This window comes from Bos taurus, chromosome 16 (genome assembly GCF_002263795.3).
Source record: "Bos taurus isolate L1 Dominette 01449 registration number 42190680 breed Hereford chromosome 16, ARS-UCD2.0, whole genome shotgun sequence".
Classification (NCBI taxonomy): domain Eukaryota; kingdom Metazoa; phylum Chordata; class Mammalia; order Artiodactyla; family Bovidae; genus Bos; species Bos taurus.
This window is the reverse complement of record NC_037343.1, coordinates 51,777,365-51,805,351: the sequence shown is the minus strand read 5'-3', so window position 1 is coordinate 51,805,351 and position 27,987 is coordinate 51,777,365. Positions and strand designations below refer to the sequence as shown.

The 27,987-nt window shown below is 51.3% G+C and overlaps 1 protein-coding gene across 6 annotated transcripts; it reads left to right on the top strand.

The window, feature by feature from the left end:
- Positions 1-24: 24 nt before the first annotated feature.
- On the top strand, positions 25-27,682 carry FBLIM1 (filamin binding LIM protein 1). 6 transcript variants are annotated; one of them, XM_005217137.5, is made up of 9 exons: positions 25-151; positions 5,975-6,030; positions 6,457-6,723; positions 11,775-11,965; positions 12,826-12,943; positions 14,451-14,620; positions 19,652-19,830; positions 21,872-21,989; positions 26,210-27,682. In XM_005217137.5, the coding sequence occupies exons 3-9, from the start codon at positions 6,477-6,479 to the stop codon at positions 26,321-26,323; spliced, it is 1,137 nt and encodes a 378-aa protein (XP_005217194.1). In that variant the 5' UTR covers positions 25-151; positions 5,975-6,030; positions 6,457-6,476; the 3' UTR covers positions 26,324-27,682. The 6 variants fall into 6 exon arrangements, with proteins under 6 accessions (XP_005217194.1, XP_005217193.1, XP_024832294.1 ...); XM_005217136.5 differs by lacking the exon at positions 25-151 and adding an exon at positions 1,320-1,613; XM_024976526.2 differs by lacking the exon at positions 25-151 and adding an exon at positions 2,033-2,076.
- Positions 27,683-27,987: the final 305 nt, after the last annotated feature.

Genomic DNA, 27,987 nt, shown 5'->3' with positions numbered 1-27,987 from the left:
ATCCAGTGCACTTCCTGGGTTTCCATTGCAGGAAGCCAGGCACCTGCCGAAGTGACACAGACACCAGAGCTGGCGCTGGAGTCCCTTGTCCGGGACTCTTCTCTCCCCCCGGGAGCAGCAGCAGAGGTGGGAAAGAGGTGCTGGGCAGCTGGTAAGTGGCAGCAGCTGGACTCCACGTTCCCCTTGGACCTACCCTCTTCCAAGCCAGTCTTAGCTCAGAGCAGGTGTGGGAAGGCTTAGATCCTGCTTGGAGTCAGTGAGACCCTAGGCCCCACGTCAACCCTTCGGTGCCTCACTGTCCCACCTGGAGGTGTGGTGGGTGCTTAGGGGAGGTATCATGGAGGTGAGGGGGGGGGGGCAGCAACATTTTTATTTGCTTTAAATAAGCTTCTAAGTCACAATGCACTTTAAAAGGGAGTTCTATGGCTAAAAGTGTCTGAAAACCTCTGGATCAAACCTTCTTCCTTAAGGTCCTTAATGCCCATGGCTTGCATCCAGTGGTTTTTTCCTTTCTCATGGGGAAGGTATAGAGATCTTGCTCCAAGGGGTGCTTGCAAAGGGAGGTAACCTTGTCAAGCAGGGGAATAACCCTGACCATGGGCTCAGGCGGCCAAGTCTCCCTCTGCTGAAAAGAGAGGGAGTCACCTGTCTTTGAAGGGTGGCAGTCTCGCCAGCTGCTGGGACCTGCAGGGTGGTGTGTGTACCCAGGGGCACCCACTGCTGTGGGTTGGAATCCAGCTCCGCCATTTGCCTCTTGTGTCGGCTTTGAGCCTCTCTGTGCCTCAGTTTCCTCATCTGTGAAGCAGGAATAATCAGCCTTTTCCCATAGGGCTCTCTCGGGAATTAAATGGAAAGGTCTGCAGGCCAAGCATCAGATAAGAAGCCCCTATAAACAGCAGCTACAGTTACTACTGTTGTTATTATAGGACTGGCTGTGAAGATGGAAAGAAAAAAGGGATGCAGTGGGGGATGGGAGAGGTGACCAAACACGAGTGAGGGATTTAGGGAGGCAGGGTGGGGGAGGAAGAGAAGCACAGGACAGGGTGTTCAGCGCCCCCCACCCCAGCCCCCAGGAGCATGACCCCCCAAGAACAGCCCCAGAGCCCTCCGGCCAGCAGCATGACTGCAGCTTTGGGCCCACAGAGGAGAGCCAGACCCTGCCTGGCCTCCCTGCAGATGGCGCCGGGTCCAGCACTCCTCTGGCCTCCGCTACTGTGGCTTTAATCAAAAGAACAATCTGTTTGCCTCTGAATCAGACCCAGATTCCTTTTCCCAGCAATGTTCCCTGGGCCTCCAGGGACTCAGGCGGCCCATCCAGGCTCCATCTCCTGCCCCAGAGCCCAGGCTGGGCTTCTCCCTCCCCATTCCACGTTTGGGGGATGGGGGAGCAGGAGGCTGAAGCAGTGGAGGGGTCAGATACCGGGCCCAGCGTGGCAAACCGGGTGACCTGATTGCCAGCGAGGCCCTGTCTACCAGGCTTCCCGGAGGACCCTGTCCCCCCAGGACTCTGGGACCCACGTGCAGAAGGCCTTAGGGTCCAGACAGGTCATTAGCCCCATTTTAGAGGCGAAGAAACTGAGGCTCAAGAAGGTGGAATGACTGCCACAGGATTAGTGAGTGTCCGGGGACTCCAGGTCCCACCTGACCCTTAAGACCTTGGGAGATCCCAGGCCAAACTGGTGGGGCCACCACCCCAGGTGACCTCGGGGAGGGGGTTGGGGGAGGACCACTCTGGGTTCACAAAGGACGAGGAGAGTGGGCACCCGAGGAGGCCGCCCACCCTCCAGGCCTGGGCCAAGGGGAAGGGAAGAGGGGTCGAGGGAACAAAGGGAGAGGGGAGGGGGCGGCGCGGGGCGCGGCCGGGCAGGTTGGGGGGCAGGTAGGGGCCGCTTCCGCCCGGCGGCAATCCCGGGCCCCCTCCCCCAAGCTTCACCTTTTATGGTAAGGCGGCCGGGGCGGCGGGGCGGAGGGAGCCGAGGGGGCGGGGAGGGCGGAGGGGGCGGGAGGCGCCGCGCCGCTCCGGGCTCTGCTCGATCGGGTGACCGACCGGACCCGCCGGGGGCGCGGGCGGCTCAGGTAAGCGGAGCGGGGTGGGGTGGGCGTCCCGTCCTGCCGTCCGCGCCCCCGGCTACACACAGGTGACAGCGCGGGCAGCCCCTGGCCGGAGCGCAACCCTGCTCCCCGACCCGGACCTCAGCTCCGGCGCTCCCAGGGGGGCCCGCGGGACTGGGGGCCGGGGGTGCGGGTCTCTGTTCCCCGAGCGGAGGGAGGGCAGGTCTGGAGGTAGCGCGCGTGTCCCTGCCCCGGAGCGGCACGCGGAGAGAAGGGATGGAAGCAGGGCGGAAGCTCCCGCACAAAGAGGACAGCGTCCCGCACATGGATCGAATTAAAGTCCCCGGCGGCGCCCCACTGTGACCCGGCCAGCCGCCCCGCCTGGGTGCTTGCGGGAGGGCGCCGGGTTTCCGAAGGTCCTGGAAGCTCCGGGCCCCTTTCTCCAGCAGGGGTTAAGCGAGGGGCAGGAGGGGCCGCGGAACTGCCCCTCTCTGGGCCTCATATCCTCTGGGGGGAGGGGGGGTGCTGGGAAGGGGTGGGACTGAGCTATCCCCAGGGTGTGTGCCTGGGGCACCCTGGCCTGAGTCCTCCTCCAGCCCAGATTCTGAGGACCCCAAGGAGAGACTGGGCAGCGCCCAGATCCCTGTTCTTCACATTGATGGAAGCCAAGTCCTGGTCTTCTCAGGCCCCCCAGGGGTTCCGCCTCTCGCATGAGGTACTGAAATACCATCCGGCTTTCTCTTGGCACCTACCCAGTACCAAGATCTTGAGCACCCCCTCTCCTTTTATGCGCTCAGCCACCCTTCCAGAAAGACCTCATTATTTCCACTCTTTGAAATAACAGAGGCCCAGAGAGGTTCAGTGACCTGCTTAGGGTGGCCCAGCAGGAAAGAGGTGGGGTTGGGGAACTCAGCCCTGTGGGCCTCCTCCACTTCCCTGGGGTGGGAGAGAGGGAGAGGCCTTTCTGTCCCAGGCTGCAAGGCCGGGAGAGGGGGCTCAGTTTCACTCCCACTGCCTGCAATTTAACTCCCAACCAAGCCTAGGCTGCTTTCTCGGAGTCCTGAAGAGCACAGCTTAGAGGTGGTCCCACAGGGTTTGAGAGGAGTAGGACCAGGGACAGAGTGCATAGTGGGGGACTACCCCCATCCTTGGAGGCCCTCTGGGTCAGCCAGCCCTCCCCTGCCCTGAGCTGCAGCCTAAAGCTGGGCTGGGTGGCTGGCTGGATCTCAACCTCCTTCCTTCCTCTTAACAGGAAATGACTTTCCTTCCCTTTGTTTCCACTTTCTCTGCTTACCCAACTGGATCTCACTTTGGTCCTCTGGGAGAGGAAGGGTGGTGGCCAAGGGTCCCCCAGGCTGGGCTGGCTGGGAGGCCGCCCCACAGGGAGCTTCCTCTCACACCCCCGCTCCAGGGTGACCTGGGGGGCATTGGGACCCAAGGGGATCCTTGGCTCCCTTTCCTGCTCGGGTCTGACTGACGGGGCTTTGAAAATCCCTAGCTCGGCCCCTTCCCCTGGGGCCTGAAGTCCCTGTTGGAAGCACAGGGAAGGGATAGGCCGGGGTGGGGGTGGGGGGGTTGCTGCCCAGCTGTGAACATCTGGTTTCAGTGCTGGGACGTTTGTCCTGGTCTTTGTCTGAGAAGCCAGCAGATTTGACTTCCCGGAGGGGTGTGTTGGGGTGGAGTGGGGTTCAGGGCAGGGTGGGAGGGAGGCAGAGAAGGCACCCTCTGCAGCCTCTGGGAATGAGCCCAGAGTTTACTGGCCATCTGATAATTGGTCTGGATTGAGCCATTCTGTGTAAGAACAGGCCTGGAGATTTTTGCCTCCCCACCCTGACCCACCCTGAATCATCCAGGGGGAAAAAATGTGACCTCTCAGGCCCAAGGATACCCCGTGGACTTCCAGGTTAGATCCTGCTCTGTTAGAATTCCAGGTCTCCAATCTCTTGACTGGGGCCTCACCTGGCCTCATCTATACAGTGGGGGCAGGACTTCCCTGGTGGTCCAGGGCTAAAACTCCATCCTTTGAATGCAGGGGGCCCGCGGTTCATCCCACACGCCGTGCAACACACCATGCAGGCCGCAACTAAGACTTACTGAAGCCAAATAAATATTTTAAAAAATGAAGTGGGGGCATAGCAATCTGTGTTAAGAATTAAGTATCTTTTTAATGTATTGTTTTATAATTATTTTCATTATTATTTTGGCTGTGCAGGAAGGGTGCGTGGGATTTTTAGTTCCCCGACCAGGGATTGAAACCACGCTCCCTGCATTGGGAGCATGGAGTCTTAACCACTGGACTGCCAGGGAAGTCCCAAGAATTATGTGACTCAGTAAGCACTGGCTGCAGTGCCTGGCACATGGCAAGCACTTTATCAGTGGGTGCCCTTGTTCTTGTACTTAAACCTTAGATGCACTCTGAAACTTGTTTGCAAAAATAGATACTTGTAATAAAGTATGAAAGCAAAGAGGAGGACAGCCAACAGAAGCATATGTACTTCCAAACATCACTTACAAAACAGGAAGCAAGAGAGAAGTACTTTACAAGAACTTTAGAAGTTTTATTCCTATATTGGTTTCTTTTTCAGAACAGATATTTTATTATCAGAATGAGTTCCACGTTTTAATCAAAGATAAATCAATTTAAAGGGAATTTAGGAGCATATATTATTACTATTCTCCATCAGTCTACAGGAGTCCACAGTGGCCGGTGGAGGGAGGCCTTTGAATGGCCACTCAGGCTCCAGGTCATTAGGGTCCCTGTGGGCCGGCCTTTGGGGCTGAGTCAGGGTGGCCCATATGGAGAATAAGAGAGAAAAAGGGCAATTCCTTCCCTGGGCACAAGCCCTGGGTGCCAGTAAGAACTCTGGGGCTGAGTGTGGACAACTTGCCCCACCCCATGACCCTACCTCATCCCTGGCCCCCGAGCCTACTCTTGGCAGGAGCCACCTGAGAGAAGGAAAGTGCACTCTCCCTGGTCCGGTTGCTGCCCTGCTCCCAGATCCATGTTTTGATGTCTCCTGTGAGCTGGACTTGGGTCATGCAAAGACCACAGACGCAGTTGAAAGCATATGAGGTCACTTCTAGGGAGCGGGCAGACATGATAGTGGTGAGCCAGTGTGGCCTGTGATGGGCTGTCATTGCCCTGTGGCGTAGACAACTACCCTCGAGTAGGAAATCAGGGGAGGCTTCAGGGAGGAGGTGATGTTTGCGCTGGGCTTCTAAGGAAAAACTGGAATTTACCCTGCACTGGGCAGGAAAGACAGATGGTAGGAACATGCCAGGGCAAGTAAGGGAGAAAGATGGTCCAGGAAGGGTGCGTGGTCCAAGGTGATCAAAAATAGGTGGAGGCCAGGGGGATTTGGACTTTATTTTGAAGGTAGTAGGGAGCCATGGAGGGCTTTTGAGTAGAGAAGAAACAGACTGATGCTCCGGAAAGATCACTCCTGAGGCAGGATTGGAGATCCTTGAGGCACTCACCCCTGTGCCTGAATCAGGGCATGACTTTGGAGATGAGAGCAGGAGAGATTCTGGCCACAGGATCAAGACTTGATTGGATGTGGAGGCTGATGGCCAAGCACAGGATGCTGGTTTGTGAGCTGGGCCGGGAGAGGGCAGCAGAGCCAGGTGGCCAAGAGCATGGGCTCTGGGTTCAGATCCCAAGTTCCCTGCTGCATGACGCTGAATGAATGACTTCTACTTCTTCCTCTGGGCTTCCTTATCTGTAAGACGGGGATGGTAACAGTGCTTCTCCCACTCCAGCCGTGGGAGGTGTGTGAGTTAATGGGCGGAAAGTGCTTAGGGCAGGGCTGGCACAGGATAGGCCTTGGTAAACAGTGGCTCTGATGGTTCATCTGTCCCCTTTGCCTCCTGGAATCCAGTGCTGATCTTCTAACCGTTGATTCACCCTGTCTCCCTCCCATAGTGGAGCTGGCCTGAACACTGGGGACCTCAGCCTTCCTAGGAAAATCCAGATCCCAGGTGAGGAAGGTAGTTTGGGGTGCGGCCCTGGGCTGGGCCTGGCAGTCAGTAGTGCCGAGGGTGGGGAGCTGGAGGAGCGGCCCCTCCCTCATGCTCCTTGGAGGAGGGAAATTAATCATTGGTGAGGTGAGCAGGGTAGGGCTGCCCTTTGTTCCACCAGGTGTGCAGGTTGGGGGACGGGCGGTCAGGACTGCTGCGGCCCCTCTGTGGCCAGGTCACCTGGTGGGCCCCTGCCCTTCCCTGGGGGACATCTGCCGCCCCTTTTATGGCTGGGTGGGGTGCTGGCACTGTGGGGTGGCTGCCCCTGTCTTGTTGGGAGAGGGAGGCTCCCTGCCCTGGGGGTGGGTGGTGTCCAGGTGGAGCGCCCCTGCCCATTCCACGACTGCCATGAACCCTGTCCAAGCCTGAGCCCCACTCTCTCCCCAGCCCCACCAGAAGCTGAAACAATGGCCTCCAAGCCTGAGAAGAGGGTCGCCTCGTCTGTCTTTATCACCCTGGTGCCCCCACGTCGAGATGAGGCTGTGGTTGAGGAGGTGAGGCGAGCAGCTTGTGAGGCCTGGCCTGGCCGCCCCTGGGAATCTGCCCCCACGAAGGCACCCGGGGCTGGCTCGGTGGGAAAGCTCCGCTCCTGGATGCCCCCTGGCAGGGCTGCAGCCCCAGGGCCAGCTGTTCCACCTCAGCTCTCCAATGGAGGTAAGAGGGTGAGGGCGCTGGACGAGGGAGGCTGGCTCAGAGGCAGCACTGAAATGCGGAGGAAAGCGCAGGCTCTCGGGTCATTTGTTGAGCACCTACTGTGTTCTAGGCCGACTCTGGAATCCACCTGCCTGAGTTTGAATCCTGACTCCTTTACTTGTTGGCTGTGTGACTTTGGCAGGCCACTTTACCTCTCTGTTCCTCAGTTTCTCAATCTGTAAAATGGAAATAATGATAGTAACCACCTCAAAGGGTCCTCGTTGAGGATTAGATAAGTTAACACATATGGAAAGTGTTGCTCCCAGGATCTGCCGTGTGAATACCTATTGTTTATTATTCAGAGCCAGACACTGGGGATAAAACTTATATCCTAGTGGGGGAAACATAGTAAAAACATAAAATATCATATCAGAAAGACACAAAGACTATTTCAGAATTAAACACAGTAAAGAGTTGGGGAGGTGCAACTTTTTATGGGTTAATCAGGATGGCTTCTCCAAGAAGGTAACATCTCAGCTCAGTTAAGACTTAAAGGACACTATAGAGCTAGAAGGGAAATGGGAACAGTTAGTGCAAAGACCCTGAGGCAGGGATGAATTTGGTAAGTTGAAGGAGCTGAGAGGTAGTTTTGTTCTCTGTTGAGCTCTACATTCACTTGCTGTGTGATCTTAGGCAAGCTGTTTCCTTCTTTAAACTTAGTTTCTTCCTCTGGAGGATGGAAATTTGGTCATGTATGTGATGTGAAGGGGCTTCCCTGGTGGCTCAGTGGTAAAGAATCTGCCTGCAAATGAAGGAGACATGGGTTCGATCCCTGGTCTGGGAAGATCCCCTAGAGAAGGAAATGTCAACCTTACTCCAGTATTCTTCCCTGGGATATCCCATGGACAGAGGAGCCTGGCAGGCTACAGTGCATGGGATCACAAAGAGTCTGACAAGACTTAACAACTGAACAAGAGCAAATGTGATATGAAATCTCAGCTATCGGAGAGTAGCAAGGAGGGATGATGACACCGGGGCCTGAGGCAGCTGCTCGTCTGAAGGGCGCCAGCTGGAAACAAGGAGGCACTGAGATGCTCAGTGCTGGAGTCCTCAGGTGCCTAGTCAGGTTCCTGCTGTTCCAAAGTGAGGCTAAGGAAGCCTTGTGCATCCATCACCATGAAAACCACCTTAAGACCAGAAAGTGAAAAAGTGAAAGTGTTAGTTGCCCAGTCGTGACTGACTCTTTGCAACCCCATGAGTTGTAGCCCACCAGGCTCCTCTGTCCATGGAATTTTCCAGGCAAGAATACTAGAGTAGGTATCCATTCCCTTCTCTAGGGGATCTTCCTGACCCAGGGTTCAAACCTGGATCTCCCGCGTTGCAGGTGGATTCTTTACCGTCTGGTCACCAGGGAAGCCCCAGAGACCAAAAGCAAATGTCGGTTATAGGAAGCCAGACACAGGAGGGAGAAGGGACCACGCATGGACATTCATATAACGCGCTTCTTCAGTATAACACAGCCTCCTAGACTGGTCTTTCCTTCCTAACGACACATGCCAAGAACATCCTCCTGCTACTTCTCGTTTTTCCTTGCGGCCATACCTCGCAGCTCGGGGCATCTTAGTTCCCCAACCAGGGATGGAATCAAAGCCCTGGCAGTGAACGCCCTGAGTCCTAACCACTGGATCACCAGGGAAGCCTTGTATAGAAGAACCTGGACCATGATGACCAAGATTCACACCTCAGGACATTGACCCGATGGAAAAAAAATTATGTTCCTTCTGGGTAGGAGAGGGGGAGCCTAGGAAATCGAGTTTAGATGCCAAAATGCCAAACCTTCTGGGATGTCTTCATGACTTATTGGAATTATAGACAGAAGATCCTGGGAGTGTGGTTGTAAAACCTGACAGGCCTTCCTCAGTGGGGGATAGACGTACAGTGGCCGGTTAGCCATGTTGCTGGCCAACTTGGCAATCTCGGGGCTCAGCCCTGCTTGGAGTAAGAAGTTCTAAGTGAGCAGAGGTCATAAGCCTGACCACAAAACACAGAGGTGGGCTCTGGGGGCCTACCTTCTGCTTGAAGCCAGATCTACAGCAGGCCGTCATCTGACACCTGACCTATGCTTGTCCCCTCAGGAATGAATGAATGAATGAATGAAAGTCACTCAGTCATGTCTGACTTTTTGCCACCCCATAAACTATACAGTCCATGGAATTCTCCAGGCCAGAATATTGGAGTGGGTAGCCTTTCCCTTCTGCAGAGTATCTTCCCAACTCAGAGATCAAACCCAGGTCTCCCACATTGCAGGTGAATTCTTTACCTGCCAGCCACAAGGGAAGCCCTGTCCCCTCAGGAACCCACCAGCATTTCTTGAACCCTTTCATCCTGGCAGAAGTCTCCCCTCTCCCTCTTGAATTCCTGCCCTGGCTGGGACCTGCCCACCCTTCACATCCAAATGTCGAGAACCTCAGGCATTTGGGAGAGGCCTCAGTGCTTCTGCTCTCTCTCAGTGACCTGGTTCTTGACTCAGTCAGCTCACATAGCACAGATTCGCACACTTTAGCAGCCTCAGCATCTCCTGGGGGCTTGTTCCAACCCAGCCAGCTGAGCCCCACCCTGGGCCTTCCTGATTCAGCAAGTCTGCGGTGGGGCCCAAGAATTTGCATTCCTTACCTGTTTCCTGGTAACTGATACTCTGGCCCGGGGACCACACTTGGAGAATGAGTATCTGGTCCGCAGGTAGGACTTACAGATGAGTAGTTCTCAAAGTGTGGCCTTTGAACCTGCAGCATCGGCATCACCTGGGAAATGTAAATTCTAGTGTAAATTCAGTGTCATTTCAAAAATGTCAATTCCCAAAGCTGACTCCAAACCTGCTGAATCGGAAGCGCTGGGGTGGGGCCCATCCTTTGACTTTTGGAAAAGCCTCTAGGTGATTCTGGGGCCGACTCAGAGGTCTAGAACAAGCTTTCCACCTGTACAGCCCTGGAGAGAACAGAGAGGGCTTATCTTTGTTGAACTGGTGGGAAACCTGAAGCCAGAGAGGTGCCTCAGTGAACACCCAGGAAATGGGACCAGAGCCCAGGCCTTCAGGCAGCCGGGCTTAAACCCCTTCTGTCTGCTCTCCCTGGGTGTTTAGGGCGGTCTGACCTCGCTGGAGCCTGGCCGACCTCATATGCCCTTGATAGGAGGTGGGCAGAGTGCCTCCGTGCTCTTTCTGCCAGGGCACTATTAACAGCACTCACCCTGAGTGTGGCAGTGGACACAGTCCTGCGCTGTGCTTTCTCTCCTGACCCCTCCAGTTGGAGTTCCAGGAGGAGTCCTAGGAGGAGTCCTAGGGAGTGGGCAGGCCCTTGTCAGGACAACCTGGAGGGGAGGAGGTTACACTATCATGAGTGTAAGAGTCAGACCCAATTTAGTAATTAAACAACAAGGAAAACAGTACAAGGAGCCGCTGTATATCCCACATCTGGTTTCAGCAATTACTGACATTTGGCCACATTTGTTTCATCTGTTCCCTTTTTTTTTTTTTCTCTTGTGAAGTATTTAAAGGAAATGCCAGTAATCAAGTCATTTCAGCCCCACATACGGTAAGAATGGTTGTTTTCTTACATAACCTCAAGTCCAAATAATATATAAAAAAATCAACAGGAATGCCTAGGATTATCTAATAGTCTATCCGTAATTGACATGCTTTCCCTTGTCTGCAAAATGAGGGGAATTAAATGAGATGATTAATCCTTTGAATCGGAACCCGAGTGAGATCCATAGCAGTGCTGGCCAATAAAATACCATGCGAGTCACAAATGGAAACCTTATGTAATTGAAATTTTTCTAGTATCCATCCATGTGGAAAAAAGTAAAATGATATTACTTTTATCAATGAGATATTTTACATTCTTTTTTTTAGTACTAAGCACATCTCAATAGCCATATGTGGCTGGTGGCTTCTGTACTGGACAGCACAGATCGATACATTATATAAATCTCTTAATTCTAGGGACGCCCCCTCTCTTGATCTCTCCATGCCCTTAATTTCTTGCAGAAACAGTCCATTTCTGTAGAATGTCCTGTTTGCTGACTGGTTCTTTTGGGTCCCTGGGTGGTCTCATCCAACTTGTCCCTCTGTTCCCCCTCACTTTTTTTTTTGGCCACACCATGCTGCACGCAGGATCTTAGCTCCCCAAGCAGGAATCGAACCTGTGTCCCCTGCAGTGGAATCATGGAGCCCTAGCCACTGGCCCTCCAGGGAATTCCCTTGGCTTTTTTTTTTTTTTTGTAAGGCATTTCATCAATGCCGGCCATCCCTTCTGATATGTAACACAAGTCAGAAGACGTCTGATGTCTGCTGGGGTTATCGGTGGGTTCGGGTGGTGATGGTGATAGTTGAGCAGCTCCTCTGGAAAGTTCCCTGCTGACTGTCGTCCCCTTGATACTTTCAACACCTGATAGTAATTACCTGAATCTGTTATGTAACTGGGTGGTGGTTCCCAACCTTGAGTGGCATCAGTGTCACTTGGAGGACTTCCAAAACACCCATGACCAGGCGCTGCCCCAGAGCGTCTGATTCTGCAGCTCTGTGGTGGGCTGAGAAGTTGTGCTTCTAACAAGGTCCCAGGTGATGCCGCTGCTGCCGGTCCGGGAGTGACACCTTGAGAATCACTGTCTTAGGGGCTGGTTTTGCTTACATTTGAACAAGGCCCTTCTCATGGGGTTTCCAGTGCTCTGGCACCCCGCTGGGGGAGGCTTGTTATTGAAGGCTTTGGCAGCCACTGTTTTCTGAGCCTGGGCCACATGCCAAGCCCTTACCTGCATCATTTTACTTAATCCTCATGAACCACCCTAAGCGATTGAGACCCATGTTCCAGTTGAGCAAACTGAGGCTCAGAGAGATGGTTTCTTGCTTAAGGACACCCAGCACGTCAGTGGTGGTGTCAGAGCTGGAACCCAGATCTGGGCGACACTGGACCTGAGCCCTCAGCCACCATGCTGCCCAGCCTCCTGGGTTAGTGTCACCTCTTCTGCGCACCTGCAGAGACTCTGGCCAACCCACCTGCTCCCTCTGGTTGCAGGGTGTTCGCTTCCTCCTCCGCCCCTGGACGTTGACGATGCACTTCCAGACCTGGACCTCCTCCCACCTCCGCCTCCGCCCCCCGCAGCGGACCTGCCCCCTCCTGACGAAGAGCCCCACTCCGCGATGGGGGCATCACTCATTTCAGACTTAGAGCAGTTGCACCTGCCCCCTCCCCCACCCCCGCCACAGGTACTGCCGACGCCTGGTACCTGATGGAGCTCCACGGGTCAAAGGAGGGAGGGTTGGGGGGTGGGGGCTTTCAAGATTTTAAGCTTGGAGGTTGTTAGGTCCCTTCTCCTACTCGAGGGCAGCCCCTCTAAAAAGCTCTTTCAGGCCGGTAAAAGTTGGATGTGTTTCTCAAGATCCCTGGAGAAGGGATGCCACACCCTGTCCACATCAGTACTTCCATCAGCTCTGAGGAGGACATTCCCCTGCATCTAATCTAAATCCTTCATCCTGCAGAGGAAACCCATCTCTAACCCTCTGCCCTTGACAGGGGCATTGTAGACATAGGAGGGTTCCAGGCCGAGGGGAACCATGACTCTAGGAGATTCCTTAGAAGCAGAAAGAAATACCATTGACTGGGTAAAGGAACCCAGAGGAAGGAGTTGGGAGAGCTGGCCTCAGTTTATGCCTCTTCACCAGGGGGTTCATGAGGGGGGCTTTCCTGGTGGCTCAGCAGTGAAGATTCTGCCTGCTGATGCGGGAGATCCTTGGTCCAGGAGGATCCCACATGCCACAGGACAGCTAAGCCCTTGCACCACAACTACTGAGCCTGTGCTCTGGAGCCACAGCTATTGAGGCCCCAGAGCCTGGGCTCCTCTGCAGCAGGAGGGGCTACCACAGTGAGAGGCCCACTCACTGCAACCAGAGAGTAGCCCCCGTTCCCTGCAACTAGAGAAAAGCCCAAACAGCAACAAGGACCAGGCACAGCTAACAGTAGAAACTATCAAAGCAGAGGGGGGCTAATTGTGCCTGGTGCCACCAGATGAGGGGCAGAACTGTGTGGTGTCCCTGTTGGATGACTCTTCTCCCCTCTGTCCCCACAGGCCCTGGTGGAGGGGCCTCCACTGCAGCCTCGGCCCAGTCATCTCAAGCCCGCAGAGGAGGAGCTGCCGCCCCCTCCCGAAGAGCCTGTCAGCTTCCCTGAGAGAGAGGCCTCCACAGGTATGACCGGAAGGAGTCTGTGTGGCCCGCTGGGCCCTCGTGGGGCCAGCATGGACTTGTGGGAGCAGCTGGGGGAACAGGGACCAACTCACAGTACAGTAATGGGCCTTATAGTTGTGAGGTAATTTTATTTTTACTGCCTTAACCTTTTTTTCCTTTATAACTAAAATCCATTGAAAACTTGCCGTGATGGCAAAAATGCCTGGAATTTTTTCACTGTTTTAAGGTTTTGAACACATAGCACCCTTACATAGTACAAAATAAAAAGCACAAGGAACTTCTCTGGTGGTCCAGTGGCTAAGACTCTGCATTCCCAATGCAGGGAGCTCAGGTTCGATCTCTGGTCAAGGAACTTGATCCCACATGCTGGAACTAAGAGTTCGAAAGCTGCAACTAAAGATCTTGCATGCCACGTCTAAGACCCTGCATGGCCAAATAAATACAGAGACAAATTTTTTAAGAATAAATAAAAATAAAAAGCACAGAAAGGCACATTCCAGATAGACCGTCTGTTAATATCTGGTGCACATCCTTTCAGAGGTGTCTTATGCATATGCAAGCAGATGCAAATATATCCTTCCTCACAAATAGGAACGAGCTCTGTGCTGTTCTGCACTTGACTTTCTTTTCTTCATTCAGTCTTAGAACTCATTCGCATCAGAACATAAGGAGTTTTCTTGTTCTTTTTCACAGCTGCATAGTATTCCTTAGCTGGGCCTGACTACATGCATTTAACTGGTTGCCTGTGGACAGGTGCTCAGGTGGTCATGCTGAGTGAATTGCCTTGCACCTAATCATTTTGCCTGTGTGCAAGTTCTTGAGATAAATTCCTAGAAGAGGAGGCACTGTGGTATTTTTGCCAAGTTGTCCTTCTTGGTCATCCCCATCTACGTTCCCACCAATGGTGTCAGAGTGCCCATCTGCTCACAGCTTCTCCAGCACTGTCTGTTACTCATTTACTAAATGGCTATTAAGTGCCTACCATGTACCAAGGCCTCCTCTAGTCCCAGGTTATGAAGTAATTCTTCTCTGACTTCTTCCTGTGTTCTTACGGTTTCCCTTTTCACATTTGAGTCTTTGCTACATTTTGAATTAGCTGGGTGTAAGCTGTTACTATGGAGCTGTCTGTCTTGTGTTGATTTTTTTGCAGATGGCAACTCATTTGTCCTAACACTACCTGTCTGAATTTTAGCTTTTTCTCCTTTTTTGGCCACACTGTGTGGCATGTGAGATCTTAGTTTCCCCACCAGGGATTGAACCCAAGGCCCCAGCATTTGAAGCACAGTCTTAACCACTGTACCTCCAGGGAAGCACCTTGATTTTAGCCTTTTAAAGGCCACTCACCTTCCTTCTTAATGTCCCTCATGATCCTCCCCATGAACTGAGGCTGTGCTTACAGCCTCTGGGGGTTTGAGGAAGAAACCTGGCACTCTAACTAGGTCCTGGGTGGTGACTGGGTACAGTTCTCCCAGGCTGGGCGGATCACAGCCTGTTTCCTCTACCCTAGACATCTGTGCCTTCTGCCACAAGACTGTGTCCCCCCGAGAGCTGGCCGTAGAGGCCATGAAGAGGCAGTACCATGCCCAGTGCTTCACGTGCCGTGTCTGTCGCCGCCAGCTGGCCGGGCAGAGCTTCTACCAGAAGGATGGGCGGCCCCTCTGTGAACCCTGCTACCAGGTAAGCCCAGCACCGTTTCCCAGGTGCCAGCACTGAGCACCTCCTTTCCCAGAATGATCTGAGGAGGTAGGCGCTAGTGACCCATTTTACAGATGAGGAAGCTGAGGCTCGGAGCGGAACTCAGCCAAGGTATGTGCATTTCCCATGGCTGCTCTAACAAATGACCACAAACTTGGTGGCTTCAAACAATACACACTTAATTCTCTTATGATTCTGGAGGTCCAAGGTCCAAAATCAGTTTCACTGAGTTAGAATCAGTGTTTTCCTCCCTCCGGAGGCTTTAGGGGAGAAGTCCATTCTCACCTGTTCCAGCTTCCAAAAGCGGCATTTCTTGGCTCCTTTGTCCTTCTTCAAAGTCAGCAGTGTGGCATCTTGCATCAGTTTCTTTTTTCTCTCTTTCTCTCAGGTCTCCCTCTGCCTTCCTCTTTTAAAGATACTCGTGATGACATTTGGGGCCCACATGGATGACCCAAGCTGACCTCCCCATCCCAAGATCCTTAGCTCAGCCACACCTGCAAAGTCTCTTCCGTTTTCTTTCAACTTTTTGTTTTGTGATCGAGTCGGTTAACAATGCTGTGATGGTTTCAGGTGAACAGCAAAGGGACTCAGTCACATGTGTTCATGTGTCTGCTCTCTCTCAGACTCCCTGGCCATCCAGGATGCCACATAAAAGTTGAGCAGAGTTCCCTGTGCTGTACTTGCTGGTTATCCATCTTAAATATAGCAGGTGTCCATCCCAAACTCCCTGACTGTCCCTTCCCCCAGGAACCTTAAGTTCATTCTCTAGGGACTTCCCTGGCAATCCATTTGTTAAAACTCCGAGCTTCCAATTCGGGGCATGGGTGTGATCCCTGGTTGGGGAACTAAGATCCCACATACTGTGTGGCATGGCCAAAAACGAAAGTTCATTCTCTAAGCCTATGAGTCTCCCCATTCCAAAATCCTTAACTCAGTCACACCCGCAAAGCCTGGTTTGTTTTTTTTTTGGCTGCACTGCACCTCATGGGAGTGCTGAGTCCTTACCACTGGACCACCAGCGAATTCCCTGCAAAGTCTCTGTTGCCGTGCCAGGTAGTCACAGGCTCCAGGGCTTAGAACCTGGGTACCTGTGGGGCATCATTCAGCCTGCCACACTGTCACACTCTGGTCAGTGGTGGAGTTGGTGACCTGCCCCGGCCCTGGCTGGTTCTGGAACCTGCTGTGGTCTTGCCACTCCCTCACCTAGAGCCACGAGGTTCCAGTGTGTGGTGTGATGGGGCATCTCTGGGTACCACGTGTAGCCTGGAAGCGCTAGTTTGGATGCCAAGGTGCTGGAATTGCTAACTCTCTAGTGGCACATGGTGGCGTTTCTCCGTGTGGTATACAGACCTCCCTTAAGCATCCCTGGGGGTGCAGTCAACCTCACCTTGTCCTCAGATTAGTGATGCCTGGCAATCTGCATTTTTAACAAGTCTCTCCAGTGATCCTGATACACACTGAAGTCTGAAAACTACTGATTTGAAGGGTTAGAACATTTGGAGTCGGGACTGTTTAGAAAACTCCGAATGACCTGATCCCAGGCAGTGAGGTGCTACAGGAGGAGAGAGGAGCCAGGCTGTCCCACCCTAACCCTCTGACTCCATCAGTGTGACTCCTCTGATGTGCTTATGCCCTTCCCCAGCTTGGATCCAGGCAGGGGTGGAGCAGTGGCGGGGAGAAGGGATGAGGGTGGGGTTTTAGCTGAGAGCAGCCAGGAGGGCCTTCAGCAGCCAGTAGAGGAGGAAGCAGGAAATGCTGGCCCCATCTGGCACATCTGTCCAGAGGAAATCAGGTTAAGGTGAACAGGCTCACAGCCAGGAAGGGGAAGAGACATGCAGGAGAAGAGGTAGGTGAGTTAGCGGGATGCGCTCTGCTGTCTCAGTAATACCTACCCTGTCCTCTCTTCTTCCTCTCTCTGTCATCCCACCTCACTCCAGAAGGGATTTGAGGCAGCTTGTAAGAATGCACATATAGAGACTTCCCTGGTGGTCCAATGGCCCAGACTCCATGCTTCCAGTGCAGGAGGCCCAGGTTTGATCCCTGGTTGGGGAACTAGATCCCAGATGCTACAGTCATGACCCAGTGCAGCCAAATGAATAAATACTTTAAAAAAAAGAATGCACATAATAACTGTAATCAATAATAATGTTATACACTTAAAATTTTATTAAGAGGGTAGATTTCATATTAGGTATTCTTACCACAATAACACAAAAAAATTTTTAAGGACACATATAATACTATGAGAGGGCTTCCCAGGTGGCGCTAGTGGTAAAGTACCCACCTCCTAATGCAGGAGACATAAGAAGGTTAGATCCCTGGATTGGGACGATCCCCTGGAGGAGGGCATGGCAACCCACTCCAGTATTCTTGCCTGGAGAATCCCATGGCCAGAGGAGCCTGGTGGGCTACATACAGTCCTTAGGGTCACAAAGAATCGGACACAACTGAAGCAACTTGACATGCACACATAATACCATGAGATATCAAATAAATTGATAAAATAGAGGAAATCAAAGTAGAAAGTGAGATGAGATCCAAGGAAAGTTAGTACTCCAAAAATACGTGAAAGACCCTTATCAGATCAGATCAGATCAGTCGCTCAGTTGTGTCCGACTCTTGGCGACCCCATGAATCGCAGCACACCAGGCCTCCCTGTCCATCACCAACTCCCAGAGTTCACTCAGACTCACATCCATCGAGTCAGTGATACCATCCAGCCATCTCATCCTCTGTCGTCCCCTTCTCCTCCTGCCCCCAATCCCTCCCAGCATCAGAGTCTTTTCCAGTGAGTCAACTCTTCGCATGAGGTGGCCAAAGTACTGGAGTTTCAGCTTTAGCATCATTTCTTCCAAAGAAATCCTAGGGCTGATCTCCTTCAGAATGGACTGGTTGGATCTCCTTGCAGTCCAAGGGACTCTCAAGAGTCTTCTCCAACACCACAGTTCAAAGCATCAATTCTTCGGCGCTCAGCCTTCTTCACAGTCCAACTCTCACATCCATACATGACCACAGGAAAAACCATAGCCTTGACTAGACAGACCTTTGTTGGCAAAGTAATGTCTCTGCTTTTGAATATGCTATCTAGGTTGGTCATAACTTTCCTTCCAAGGAGTAAGCGTCTTTTAATTTCATGGCTGCAGTCACCATCTGCAGTGATTTTGGAGCCCAGAAAAATAAAGTCTGACACTGTTTCCACTGTTTCCCCATCTATTTCCCATGAAGTGGTGGGACCGGATGCCATGATCTTCATTTTCTGAATGTTGAGCTTTAAGCCAACTTTTTCACTCTCCACTTTCACTTTGATCAAGAGGCTTTTGAGTTCCTCTTCACTTTCTGCCATAAGGGTGGTGTCATCTGCATATCTGAGGTTATTGATATTTCTCCCGGCAATCTTGATTCCAGCTTGTGGTTCTTCCAGTCCAGCGTTTCTCATGATGTACTCTGCATATAAGTTAAATAAACAGAGTGACAATATACAGCCTTGATGAACTCCTTTTCCTATTTGGAACCAGTCTGTTGTTCCATGTCCAGTTCTAACTGTTGCTTCCTGACCTGCATACAAATTTCTCAAGAGGCAGATCAGGTGGTCTCGTATTCCCATCTCTTTCAGAATTTTCCACAGTTGATTGTGATCCACACAGTCAAAGGCTTTGGCATAGTCAATAAAGCAGAAATAGATGTTTTTCTGGAACTCTTGCTTTTTCCATGATCCAGCAGATGTTGGCAATTTGATCTCTGGTTCCTCTGCCTTTTCTAAAACCAGCTTGAACATCAGGAAGTTCACGGTTCACATATTGCTGAAGGCTGGCTTGGAGAATTTTGAGTATTACTTTACTAGCGTGTGAGATGAGTGCAATTGTGTGGTAGTTTGAGCATTCTTTGGCATTGCCTTTCTTTGGGATTGGAATGAAAACACCTTTTCCAGTCCTGTAGCCACTGCTGAGTTTTCCAAATTTGCTGGCATATTGAGTGCAGCACTTTCACAGCATCATCTTTCAGGATTTGGAATAGCTCAACTGGAATTCCATCACCTCCACTAGCTTTGTTCGTAGTGATGCTTTCTAAGGCCCACTTGACTTCACATTCCAGGACGTCTGGCTCTAGGTGAGTGATCACACCATCGTGATTATCTGGGTCATGAAGATCTTTTTTGTACAGTTCTTCTGTGTATTCTTACCATCTCTTCTTAATATCTTCTGCTTCTGATAGGTCCATACCATTTCTGTCCTTTATCGAGCCCATCTTTGCATGAAATGTTCCCTTGGTATCTCTGATTTTCTTGAAGAGATCCCTAGTCTTTCCCATTCTGTTGTTGTCCTCTATTTCTTTGCATTGATCGCTGAAAAAGGCTTTCTTATCTCTTCTTGATATTCTTTGGAACTCTGCATTTAGATGTTTATATCTTTCTTTTTCTTCTTTGCTTTTCGCTTCTCTTCTTTTCACAGCTATTTGTAAGGCCTCCCCAGACAGCCATTTTGCTTTTTTGCATTTCTTTTCTATGGGAATGGTCTTGATCCCTGTCTCCTGTACAATGTCACAAACCTCATTCCATAGTTCATCATACTCATTCCTAAAAGTGGAGCATGAAATCGGACTGTAAACTTCCAAGTAGCCAAATGGAAAATGGTAAGTTTCAAGATTTATCCATAAGATTAAAAGCATGACAGTCCCTCTGGGAATGCCTTTTACTGATTCTGAAGCTTTAGAGAAATTTTTCGTATGGACCCTCATGGACCCTGGCCTCGAGCATTTCCTAATCACAAAAAAAAGATGCAGTCATAGCTTCATGGCAGGATTTCTCACTGTTAACCAGATACAGGGCCAAACTTGATCCCCTCTAAGCAACCTGGAGGTTTAGGGGTAGCAGTTAGGGTTCCGATTGCATGAATGTGAGCACCTCTCCCGTACCTCTGCCTCCTGGGCCCCTGTGGGTAGCTGGTCCAGTGCCCCTGGTGGCTTGGAGGGGGCACACCCATGGGCTGGCTCTGAGGCGGTGGCCTTCTGTCCCAGGACACCCTGGAGAAGTGTGGCAAGTGTGGCGAGGTTGTCCGGGAACACATCATCCGGGCCCTGGGCCAGGCCTTCCACCCCTCCTGCTTCACGTGCGTGACCTGTGCCCGGCGCATCGGGGACGAGAGCTTTGCCCTGGACAGTCAGAATGAGGTGTACTGCCTGGACGACTTCTACAGGTACGAGAGGGGACCGCACACCAGGTGGGGCGCGGAGGACTGCGTGGGGCTCAGGTGGGATGGAGTTGCTGAGCCTGAGTGCTGGAGGCTGGGTCAGAGCTATCCTGCCATCTCTGGGCCTGCAGAATCCACCACTGGCTGTTCCACATACCCTGCGTTTAAGTGACCACCTGCTGGCCGCCAACACTTTTTGTTTTTAATTGGAGTGTCATTGCTTTACAGGTTGTGTTTCTGCTGTAGAACAACGTGAATCAGCTATATGTATACATACATCCCCTCCCTCTAGAGCCTCCCTGCCACCACCCCATCCCACCCCTTGAGGTCGTCACAGAGCGCGGGGCTGAGCTCCCTGTGCTACACACTAGCTTCACCTCTAGCTATCTGTTTTACACATGGTAGTATATATATCAGAGAAGGCAGTGGCACCCCACTCCAGTACTCTTGCCTGGAAAATCCCATGGACGGAGGAGCCTGGTGGGCTGCAGTCCATGGGATCTCGAAGACTCGGACACAACTGAGCGACTTCACTTTCACTTTTCACTTTCATGCATTGGAGAAGGAAATGGCAACCCACTCCAGTGTTCTTGCCTGGAGAATCCCAGGGACGGGGGAGCCTGGTGGGCTGCCATCTATGGGGTTGCACAGAGTCGGACACGACTGAAGCGACTTAGCAGCAGCAGCAGCAGCAGTGTATATATGTCAGTGTTACTCTTTTAATTCATCCCACCCTCTCGTTCCTCCACTGTGTCCACAATTCCGTTCTCTACATCTTTATTCCTGCCCTGCAAACAGGTTCATCTGTACCATTTTTCTAGATTCCGTATATATGTGTTAATATACAATACTTGTTTTTCTCTTTCTGACTCACTTCACTCTGTGTGACAGACTCTAGGTTCATCCACATCACTACAGATGACCCACTTCTCTTCCTGTTCATGTAGCTAACTCTTTGAGCAACTCCACTTGGGTTAGGCCATTTTATCTCAAAACTGTTAGTACAGGCAGGCCCTGTTAAAGGTTCTGTTTTAGCAAATGTGGAAACTGAGGCACGCAGTACATAAGTACAGTAAGTCCCCTACATACGAACCTTCAAGATGCGAACGTGCATCTGATTCCAGCAAGGCCCCAGAACCCGTGCCATCGCTGGCATGGGTGGAACTGCGGCTTGTGCTCCGTCTCCTGTTGCCGACGATCCTTCAGCTCTCCCACCCCCACCTCTTCTCCCTTCTCCGTTCAGTAACGCTTTTTGCCTCCTCACTTGGTGCCGTCTCCTGTAGGCCAGCTGTTGTACGTACTGCTATACTTCCCAAGGTGCTGTACCACAGATTCAAGAATGTTTTCCCTAGTTTTTGTGTTTGTTTTTAATGTACATTTTTGTGTGAAAGGTATTATAAACCTATTATAATGTAATATTCTATAACTGACTGTGTTAGTTGGATAACTTTGTTGGACTTACGAACTCACTCTCAGAACAGAAATCATTTGTATGTAGGGGACTCACTGTACCTAAGTCTCCCTGATGGTAAGAACGGAGGCTGCGATTCAAACCCCGTCGAACTGACTTCAGGGCCTTGCTGTCAATCCCCAGACCCCAGTGCCTCCCCTCGTAGCTAGCTGTATGGAGCGATGGTGACGCACATGTCCAAGAGGCCTTGTCCATCACTGTCCAAGGGGAGAGACAGAAGCGCCTAGCAGAAAAGGAAAGAAGAGAAAGCAGTGATCCGATACAAGACCAATGAAATGGGTTCACTGGAAACGCACACATGAGATTTCTCTGCTTTCTCAAATTCCAGTGTTCCCCAGTTACTTCCTTCCCTTGGGCTAATTATACCCTGGGAAGCTGGGTCTAATTATGCAGGTCTCTCCATTTGCTCCTGCCAGGAAGAAATAGGCATTTGTGGTTGTAGCTCCAGGTATAGTCACATAGCAACAGATCCAAAATAGCTCTGGGAGGTAAACCAGAGCCAGCCCAGGTTCTGACAGCTAATTTCTGCGGTCGTGGGTGTGAACGCCTCCTGAGCTTGGGTTTCTTTCTCTCTAGGAAGTTCGCCCCGGTGTGCAGCATCTGTGAGAATCCCATCATTCCCCGAGATGGGAAGGATGCCTTCAAAATCGAGTGTATGGGAAGAAACTTCCATGAGAATTGCTACCGGTGTGAGGTGAGTGGACCGGTGCTGGTTTAATTAGCTGTAGCTGGTCCAGTCCAGTCACCACGTGAGCCCTGCTGAGGGCCTGCTGGGTGCCAGGCCCCGGGCTGAGACAGGTCCAGGTGAGGGCTCTGATCTCAAATTGCTCACCATCCAAGACTTCCCTGGCAGTCCCGTGATTAAGACGCTGAGCTTCCAATGCAAGTGGTGCAGGTTCGATCCCTGGTTGGGGAACTAAGACCCCACTTCTACATGGCATGGCCAAAAAAAGAAAATTGTTAGCCCAAGCTATCTAATAGCAGAGACAAATAAGAATGGAAATAACTACAAATCTAGTCTTGGAGTTAATGATAGAAACCAAACTCAACCTGCTTTCTGCAAGAAAGGAGACCTTAACAGGAAGGTTCTTGGTGGTGATGTCATTGATGACATCCAATGATATAGGGCTTTCTCTCCGTCTCTTGGTTCTGCCTTTATGCGAGTGTTTGCTTCATTTTCTCTCTCTGTGCCCTGGCATTCTCTGTGGGGCAGGAGATACACGGTTGGCTCAGGTTTACATCCTTCCGACTTAGAAACCCCATCCAGTGATCCCTTACAGTCCCAAGACCTCTGATTCACCCAACTTGGATCACATGGGCCATTCTGGATCAATCAGTGGCCAGGGGCTCTTATTGATAATCTCTGGGGCCAGGGAGGCCATTGGGATTGATTGTGTGCATGCTCAGTCACTCAGTCATGTCTAACTCTCTTCAAGTCCATGGATTGTTGCTCACCAGGTTCCATAGAATTTTCCAGACAAGAATACAGAAGTAGGTAGCCATTTCCTCCTCCCAGGGGATCTTCCCAACCCAGGGATCGAACCTGCATCTCCTGTGTCTCCTGCATTGGCAGGAGGATTCTTTACCACTGAGCCAACTGGAAAGCCCCCTGAGCTGCCAGGGAAGCCCTGATACAACCATAGGAAGGACAAAAGGAATGCTGGGCACACATACTACAGATGTCCTTTTAGGGTGCTACAAAAGAGCAAGTATAAATCCGCTTTGGGGCGAAGAAGGCAGCAATTAAGTCAAGTGATCAAGATTGGTACAATCGAAGCACTCTTACTTGATTTGATTTACTAATTTATTTTTGCCTCTGCTGGGTCTTCCTGGCTGCACAGGTTTTCCTCTGGTTGTGGTGCACGGGCTTCTATTGCAGTGGCCTCTCTGGTTGGCTGCTCTAGGGTGTGTGGCCTCCATAGTTTCAGTCCTCCAGCTCTAAAGCACAGGCTCAGTAGTTGTGAATCAGTTGCTCTGAGGCATGTGGGATCTTCCCAGATCAAGGCTCGAACCGATGTCTCCTGCATTGGCAGGCGGATTCTTTACCTCTGAGCCACCAGAGAAGCCCTCAAAGGCACTCGTAGAGGAGGCGGTGCTTAACCTGGGTTTTGCAGGATGAGTAGAAGTTTGCCACAGAGTCCAAGGGGGAAAAGAAGTCCAGAAAGAGGCAAGGGCCTATGAAATCCTACTGTAGCACAAACGGCCTGAAGAATAGGAGGAAGTGGAAGTTTCTAGCTGTGTCTGGAGTGTAGACTGCTGGATATAGAGTGAGGCCAGAGAGAAGAAAAGGGCCCCAGGGGCCAAGCTAAGGAGTCAGCCTCAGGCTGCATGCAGGGAGTGGTGAGGCTGAGGTGGTGAGGCTGGTTAGAAGCTGGTACAGCGGTTCCAGCAAGAAATGCCTGGAGAAACACACAGGCCTCTCACTCAGAAGGATCCTCTGTTTGCTTTGAAGTTCTGCTGTCATTTTTTAAAATTCTTCATTTTTGAATAAGGGACTCTGCGTTTTCGTTTTGCCCCAAACTCTGCAAATTATATAGTCAGTCCTGCCGGGCAGGCTCTAAGAATCCACCCTTATCTCTTCCTGTCTTCCTCATGTCACTGATGTTTTGGTGATGATGACAAAAAGGTATCACCTAAGTGGGGACTCCCAGAGCAAATCTCTCTCTCTTTTTTTTTTTTAATTTTAATTGGCGTATGGTTGCTTTATAGTGCTGTGTTAGTTTCTGGTGTGCAGCATAGTGACTCAGTTATACATATGTATATTCTTTTTCATAGTTTTGCCTAGAAAATTCCATGGATGGAGGAGCCTGGTGGGCTACAGTCCATGGGGTCTCAAAGAGTGGGACACAACTGAGCGACTTCACTTTCACTTTTCACTTTCCATTATGGTTTATCACAGAAAATGAATATAGTTTTCTGTGCTGTGCAGTAGACCATGTTGATCCATCCTATATGAAATAGTTTGTAACAGAGCAAATCTCTTAATTGGCCAGTGAGATTCCAAACATTTATTCACTCACATTTAAGCAGAGGTCTGGAGCCAAGAAGCCATTTTCACTGAGAGTGACCTGAGAGTTTAATCAAGAAGTTGACACACTGCTTCATAATTATGTTGACGTGTTGGTTATAGTTCAAAGTTCGGCTGATAACATATCTTGAAAGAACAGTGGTGAAATTCAGATGCTGTTATCCCTGCCATAGCCCACGTTAGGTCCAGTGGTGACTGGCATTTCATGGGCCTGGATGGTGAGCAAATAAACCCTCCCTGCTTCTCCTTGGTCAGCTTATTGGGAACATTGCCCAGGCTGCTGCAGTGAGTCAGAGTTTGGACTCTAGCAGCTGCATTTCAGAAAGTAAGGCTTCAACCGCAGTGGCCTGAGCAGATGTGGGTCTGTTTCTCTAGGAAGGGAAGTGGGTTTCAAGGTGCCATCCACATTCTTCTCACCATTCCTGACCTTTTTTTTGGCTGCACTGTGCTGCCTATGATCTTAGTTCCTCGACCAGGGATCAGACCCACACCCCCTGCAGTGGAAGCTCAGAATCTTAACCAATGGACTGCCAGGGCATTCCCTGTTCCTGCCTACCTTGTGGTCCATGTTATTTCTTAAAATTGCCAGAAGAATAACAACGCTTTCATACTCAGCTAGTATTTTTCAATATAAAATGCTTTCATACACATCACCTTGAAAAGTAGAAATGTTAGTTGCACAGTCGTGTCGACTCTTTGCGACATCATGGGCTGTAGCCCAGCAGGCTTCTCTGCCATGGAATTTTCCAGGCAAGAATACCGGAGTCGGTAGTCACTCCCTTCTCCAGGGCATCTTCCTAACCCAGGGATCTAATCCTGGTCTCCTGCATTGCAGCAGATTCTTTCTGAGCCACCAGAGAAGCCCCTTATTTAATCCTAATGATGAGCTTTTGATACCGGAGTTAGTGTCTTCATTTAAGAAGAGGAATCTGAGGGTGAACAGAGTGGTTTTTCCCTGTGTTCTGGGCGGGGTCTGACAGCTTTCTGCAACCTGATAGCTCCTTCTCAGGCTCTGTGACTTGGTCATAGTTGAGGTGTTTCCTCATTTGATTCTAATTTAGAAGAGGTCACATGTGCCCCTTTGGGACTTTAGGTTTGGCCCTTGGTGCTCTCAGAATGCCAAACAAGTGGCTGTTAGGAATAGCCCAGATCCTGGCATTAAATAGCCCAGAGTCACCTTGAGAGACTCGAGGTGCAGTTCCAGAGAAAAGACACACAAGGGCGCCCTCCCAGGCTGGCGTAGCTGGATCAGGATGGCTGGGACTCCCGAGTTGTCTCTAAGATCAGCCTTTTTCTGGTCTCATCCTTTCGGCTCTAGGGAACACCAGCCATGCCCTGAGCAGGTCTCTGGACGGTCATCATTCTTGTTATTTCCTGCATTTGCCCAAGTGAGGCCCAGATGAGGTGCGGGCTTGTGGCAAAATGGTAAATTTAGCAAAGTCTAGGCCCTGAATCCCCATCTTCATTCTAAAATCTTTTGGGGATTTAAAAGTTGGAAAAATGAAGGTTTGTACCAGTGTTGAAGCTGTATTAACAGTAGAACAACAAAAAGACCCCTGGACTCTGAGCCTGAAAACCCAGTCCTATCCTAGCTCTGGAACCAGCTGTGACCTGGGGTGGACGCCATCCCTCACTGGACCTCAGAGAGGACTTTTAAGACCCTTTCAGCCCTTTCCATGATCCCCTAGGGGGTTTCTCCACCAAAGGGCCCCCTCTTCTCCCAGTGTCCTGGATTCTCCTCTTGGGTGATTCAGTTAATTTCCTCCATGGATGCTCGCAAGTCCCACCTGCTTGGGCTCCGTGATGCAGGGCTCAGGCATGGGGTCTCAGGCTCCAGGTTGCAGGGCTCAGGCCTGGGTCCATCCACATGTGTCTTGTTCCCGCAGGACTGCAGGGTCCTCCTGTCTGTGGAGCCCACGGACCAGGGCTGCTACCCGCTGAACAACCGTCTCTTCTGCAAGCCGTGCCACGTGAAGCGGAGTGCTGCGGGGTGCTGCTGAGGGCACCCTTGGGCCAGGGGCTGCGGCTGCACACTAGCCCTGCTTGTTGGGGCCCCTTCCTTAACTGTGTCCCTTCCCGACCTGTTCTGGCATGCTTTCCTTCCAAGCCACACACAGGGGCCAGCTTGCAGCTCCGCCCATCACTTCAGCCACTGAGCCCCGGCCTCCTCCCAGCTCAGAGCACCCTTCAGACTCTCAGCTGTTCCTTCTCTCCTCTGGGCACCAGAAGGCTTTCGTACTGTGAACATCATGCCCGGGGTTCCCACCTCCACCGTTCTGGCCCCTCTTGAGCACTGGTCTCGACCTCCATTTCCAGGGGTCAGTTGGGTGAGTCTCCATTGAGCACCCTGTGTCCATAGCAATGATCCATGAGCTCTGAGCATGCTGAGCTATTAGAGTACAACCCCAGAGTCCTTTAAAAAGCACTATTTTTAACATTTGAAGGTTAAATGATGAGAAACATACTTTGGATTTTGGGGGAAGGTGGGGAAATACCTTCCATTGTTCATAAATGTACAAGATAGTGACCCTCCTGGTGGCCTGGACTTCCCACCTCGAGGCCGTGTTGACATGGGGCTCAGGCCCAGGCATGAGCCTGCACAGCAGCGGCAGGAGCAAAGGGTGACACGCTGGCAGCCAAGGACGACGTCAGCAACTCCTCCAGCTGCCTTCTGGCGCCTCCTCCCGTGTGCAACAGTGATTCTGCAGACACAGATTAAGTGCCTATTGCTAGCCAGGGAGCGGAGCACAGGAGTCCTTGGGCGTTCCTCCTGCAGCCTTGATGGGGGCTGTGCTCACACACACACACACACACAGTCCTCCAGGACAGTAACAGGGGTGTCCCCCAACCCCTGCTCGGGCCCTTCATCCCAGGCTGCCCTGTGACCACTGCCCAATCAAGGCCACACCTCTAAGATTCTTTTCCCTTTTAAGAAAAAATCACTTGTTGCTTTGTAACTCTAAAACATTTTGTAGGGCATGAACACATGAACAAAAGGTGCTTTCCTCCCTGGGGTCGTCTCAATGTACCACGTGCTCTTAGGAGGCTTCTCGGAGCTCCAAGTACCTGGAGGGTTTCTGTGTAGGGCCCCTTAAGGGCTTCGGACCAGAGCAGAGCTTCTTGCCTGAAGCTTAGAGCAGCAAGTCCCAAACTCCAGGCATTCCCATAACTTCCACAATTTTTATCATATGAGGACCTCCTGTTCTCTCACTTCCGTAATATTTTCTTTAACTCAGCATCCTTTTTCTTTTTACTCACTTAACCAATTTAGTCTTATGCTAACTAAGCAATATATCCACACAGCCACATGTTGATGTGCTAGTTATACATGAAAATAAATGCATAACTATTCAAACTTTGTCTGTGTTCCAAATAAGATCTCGCCTCGTAAATGCTGGCCTTTGCTTAGTAACATCAGCAAATCTCAGGACAGCTGCTCTGTGTGCATATGTGTGTGTGCGCGCGCTTAGTTGTGTCTGACTCTGCAACCCTCTGGATTGTAGTCCTCCAGGCATCTCTGTCCATGGAATTTTCCAGACAAGAATACCGGTGCAGGTTGCCATTTCCATCTCCAGGAGAATCTTCCTCACCCAGGTATCAAACCTGCCTCTCTTGCATCTCCTGCATTGGCAGGTAAGTTCTTTACCAGCTGAGGCACCAGGGA

What these genes read in the sequence shown, in the direction of transcription:
- FBLIM1 (XM_005217135.5), top strand. An exon ending in ACCTCAGCTCTCCAATGGAG is followed by an intron (nt 6,724 to 11,774) that starts GTAAGAGGGTGA and finishes CTCTGGTTGCAG; the next exon opens with GGTGTTCGCTTCCTCCTCCG. An exon ending in TGAGAGAGAGGCCTCCACAG is followed by an intron (nt 12,944 to 14,450) that starts GTATGACCGGAA and finishes CCTCTACCCTAG; the next exon opens with ACATCTGTGCCTTCTGCCAC.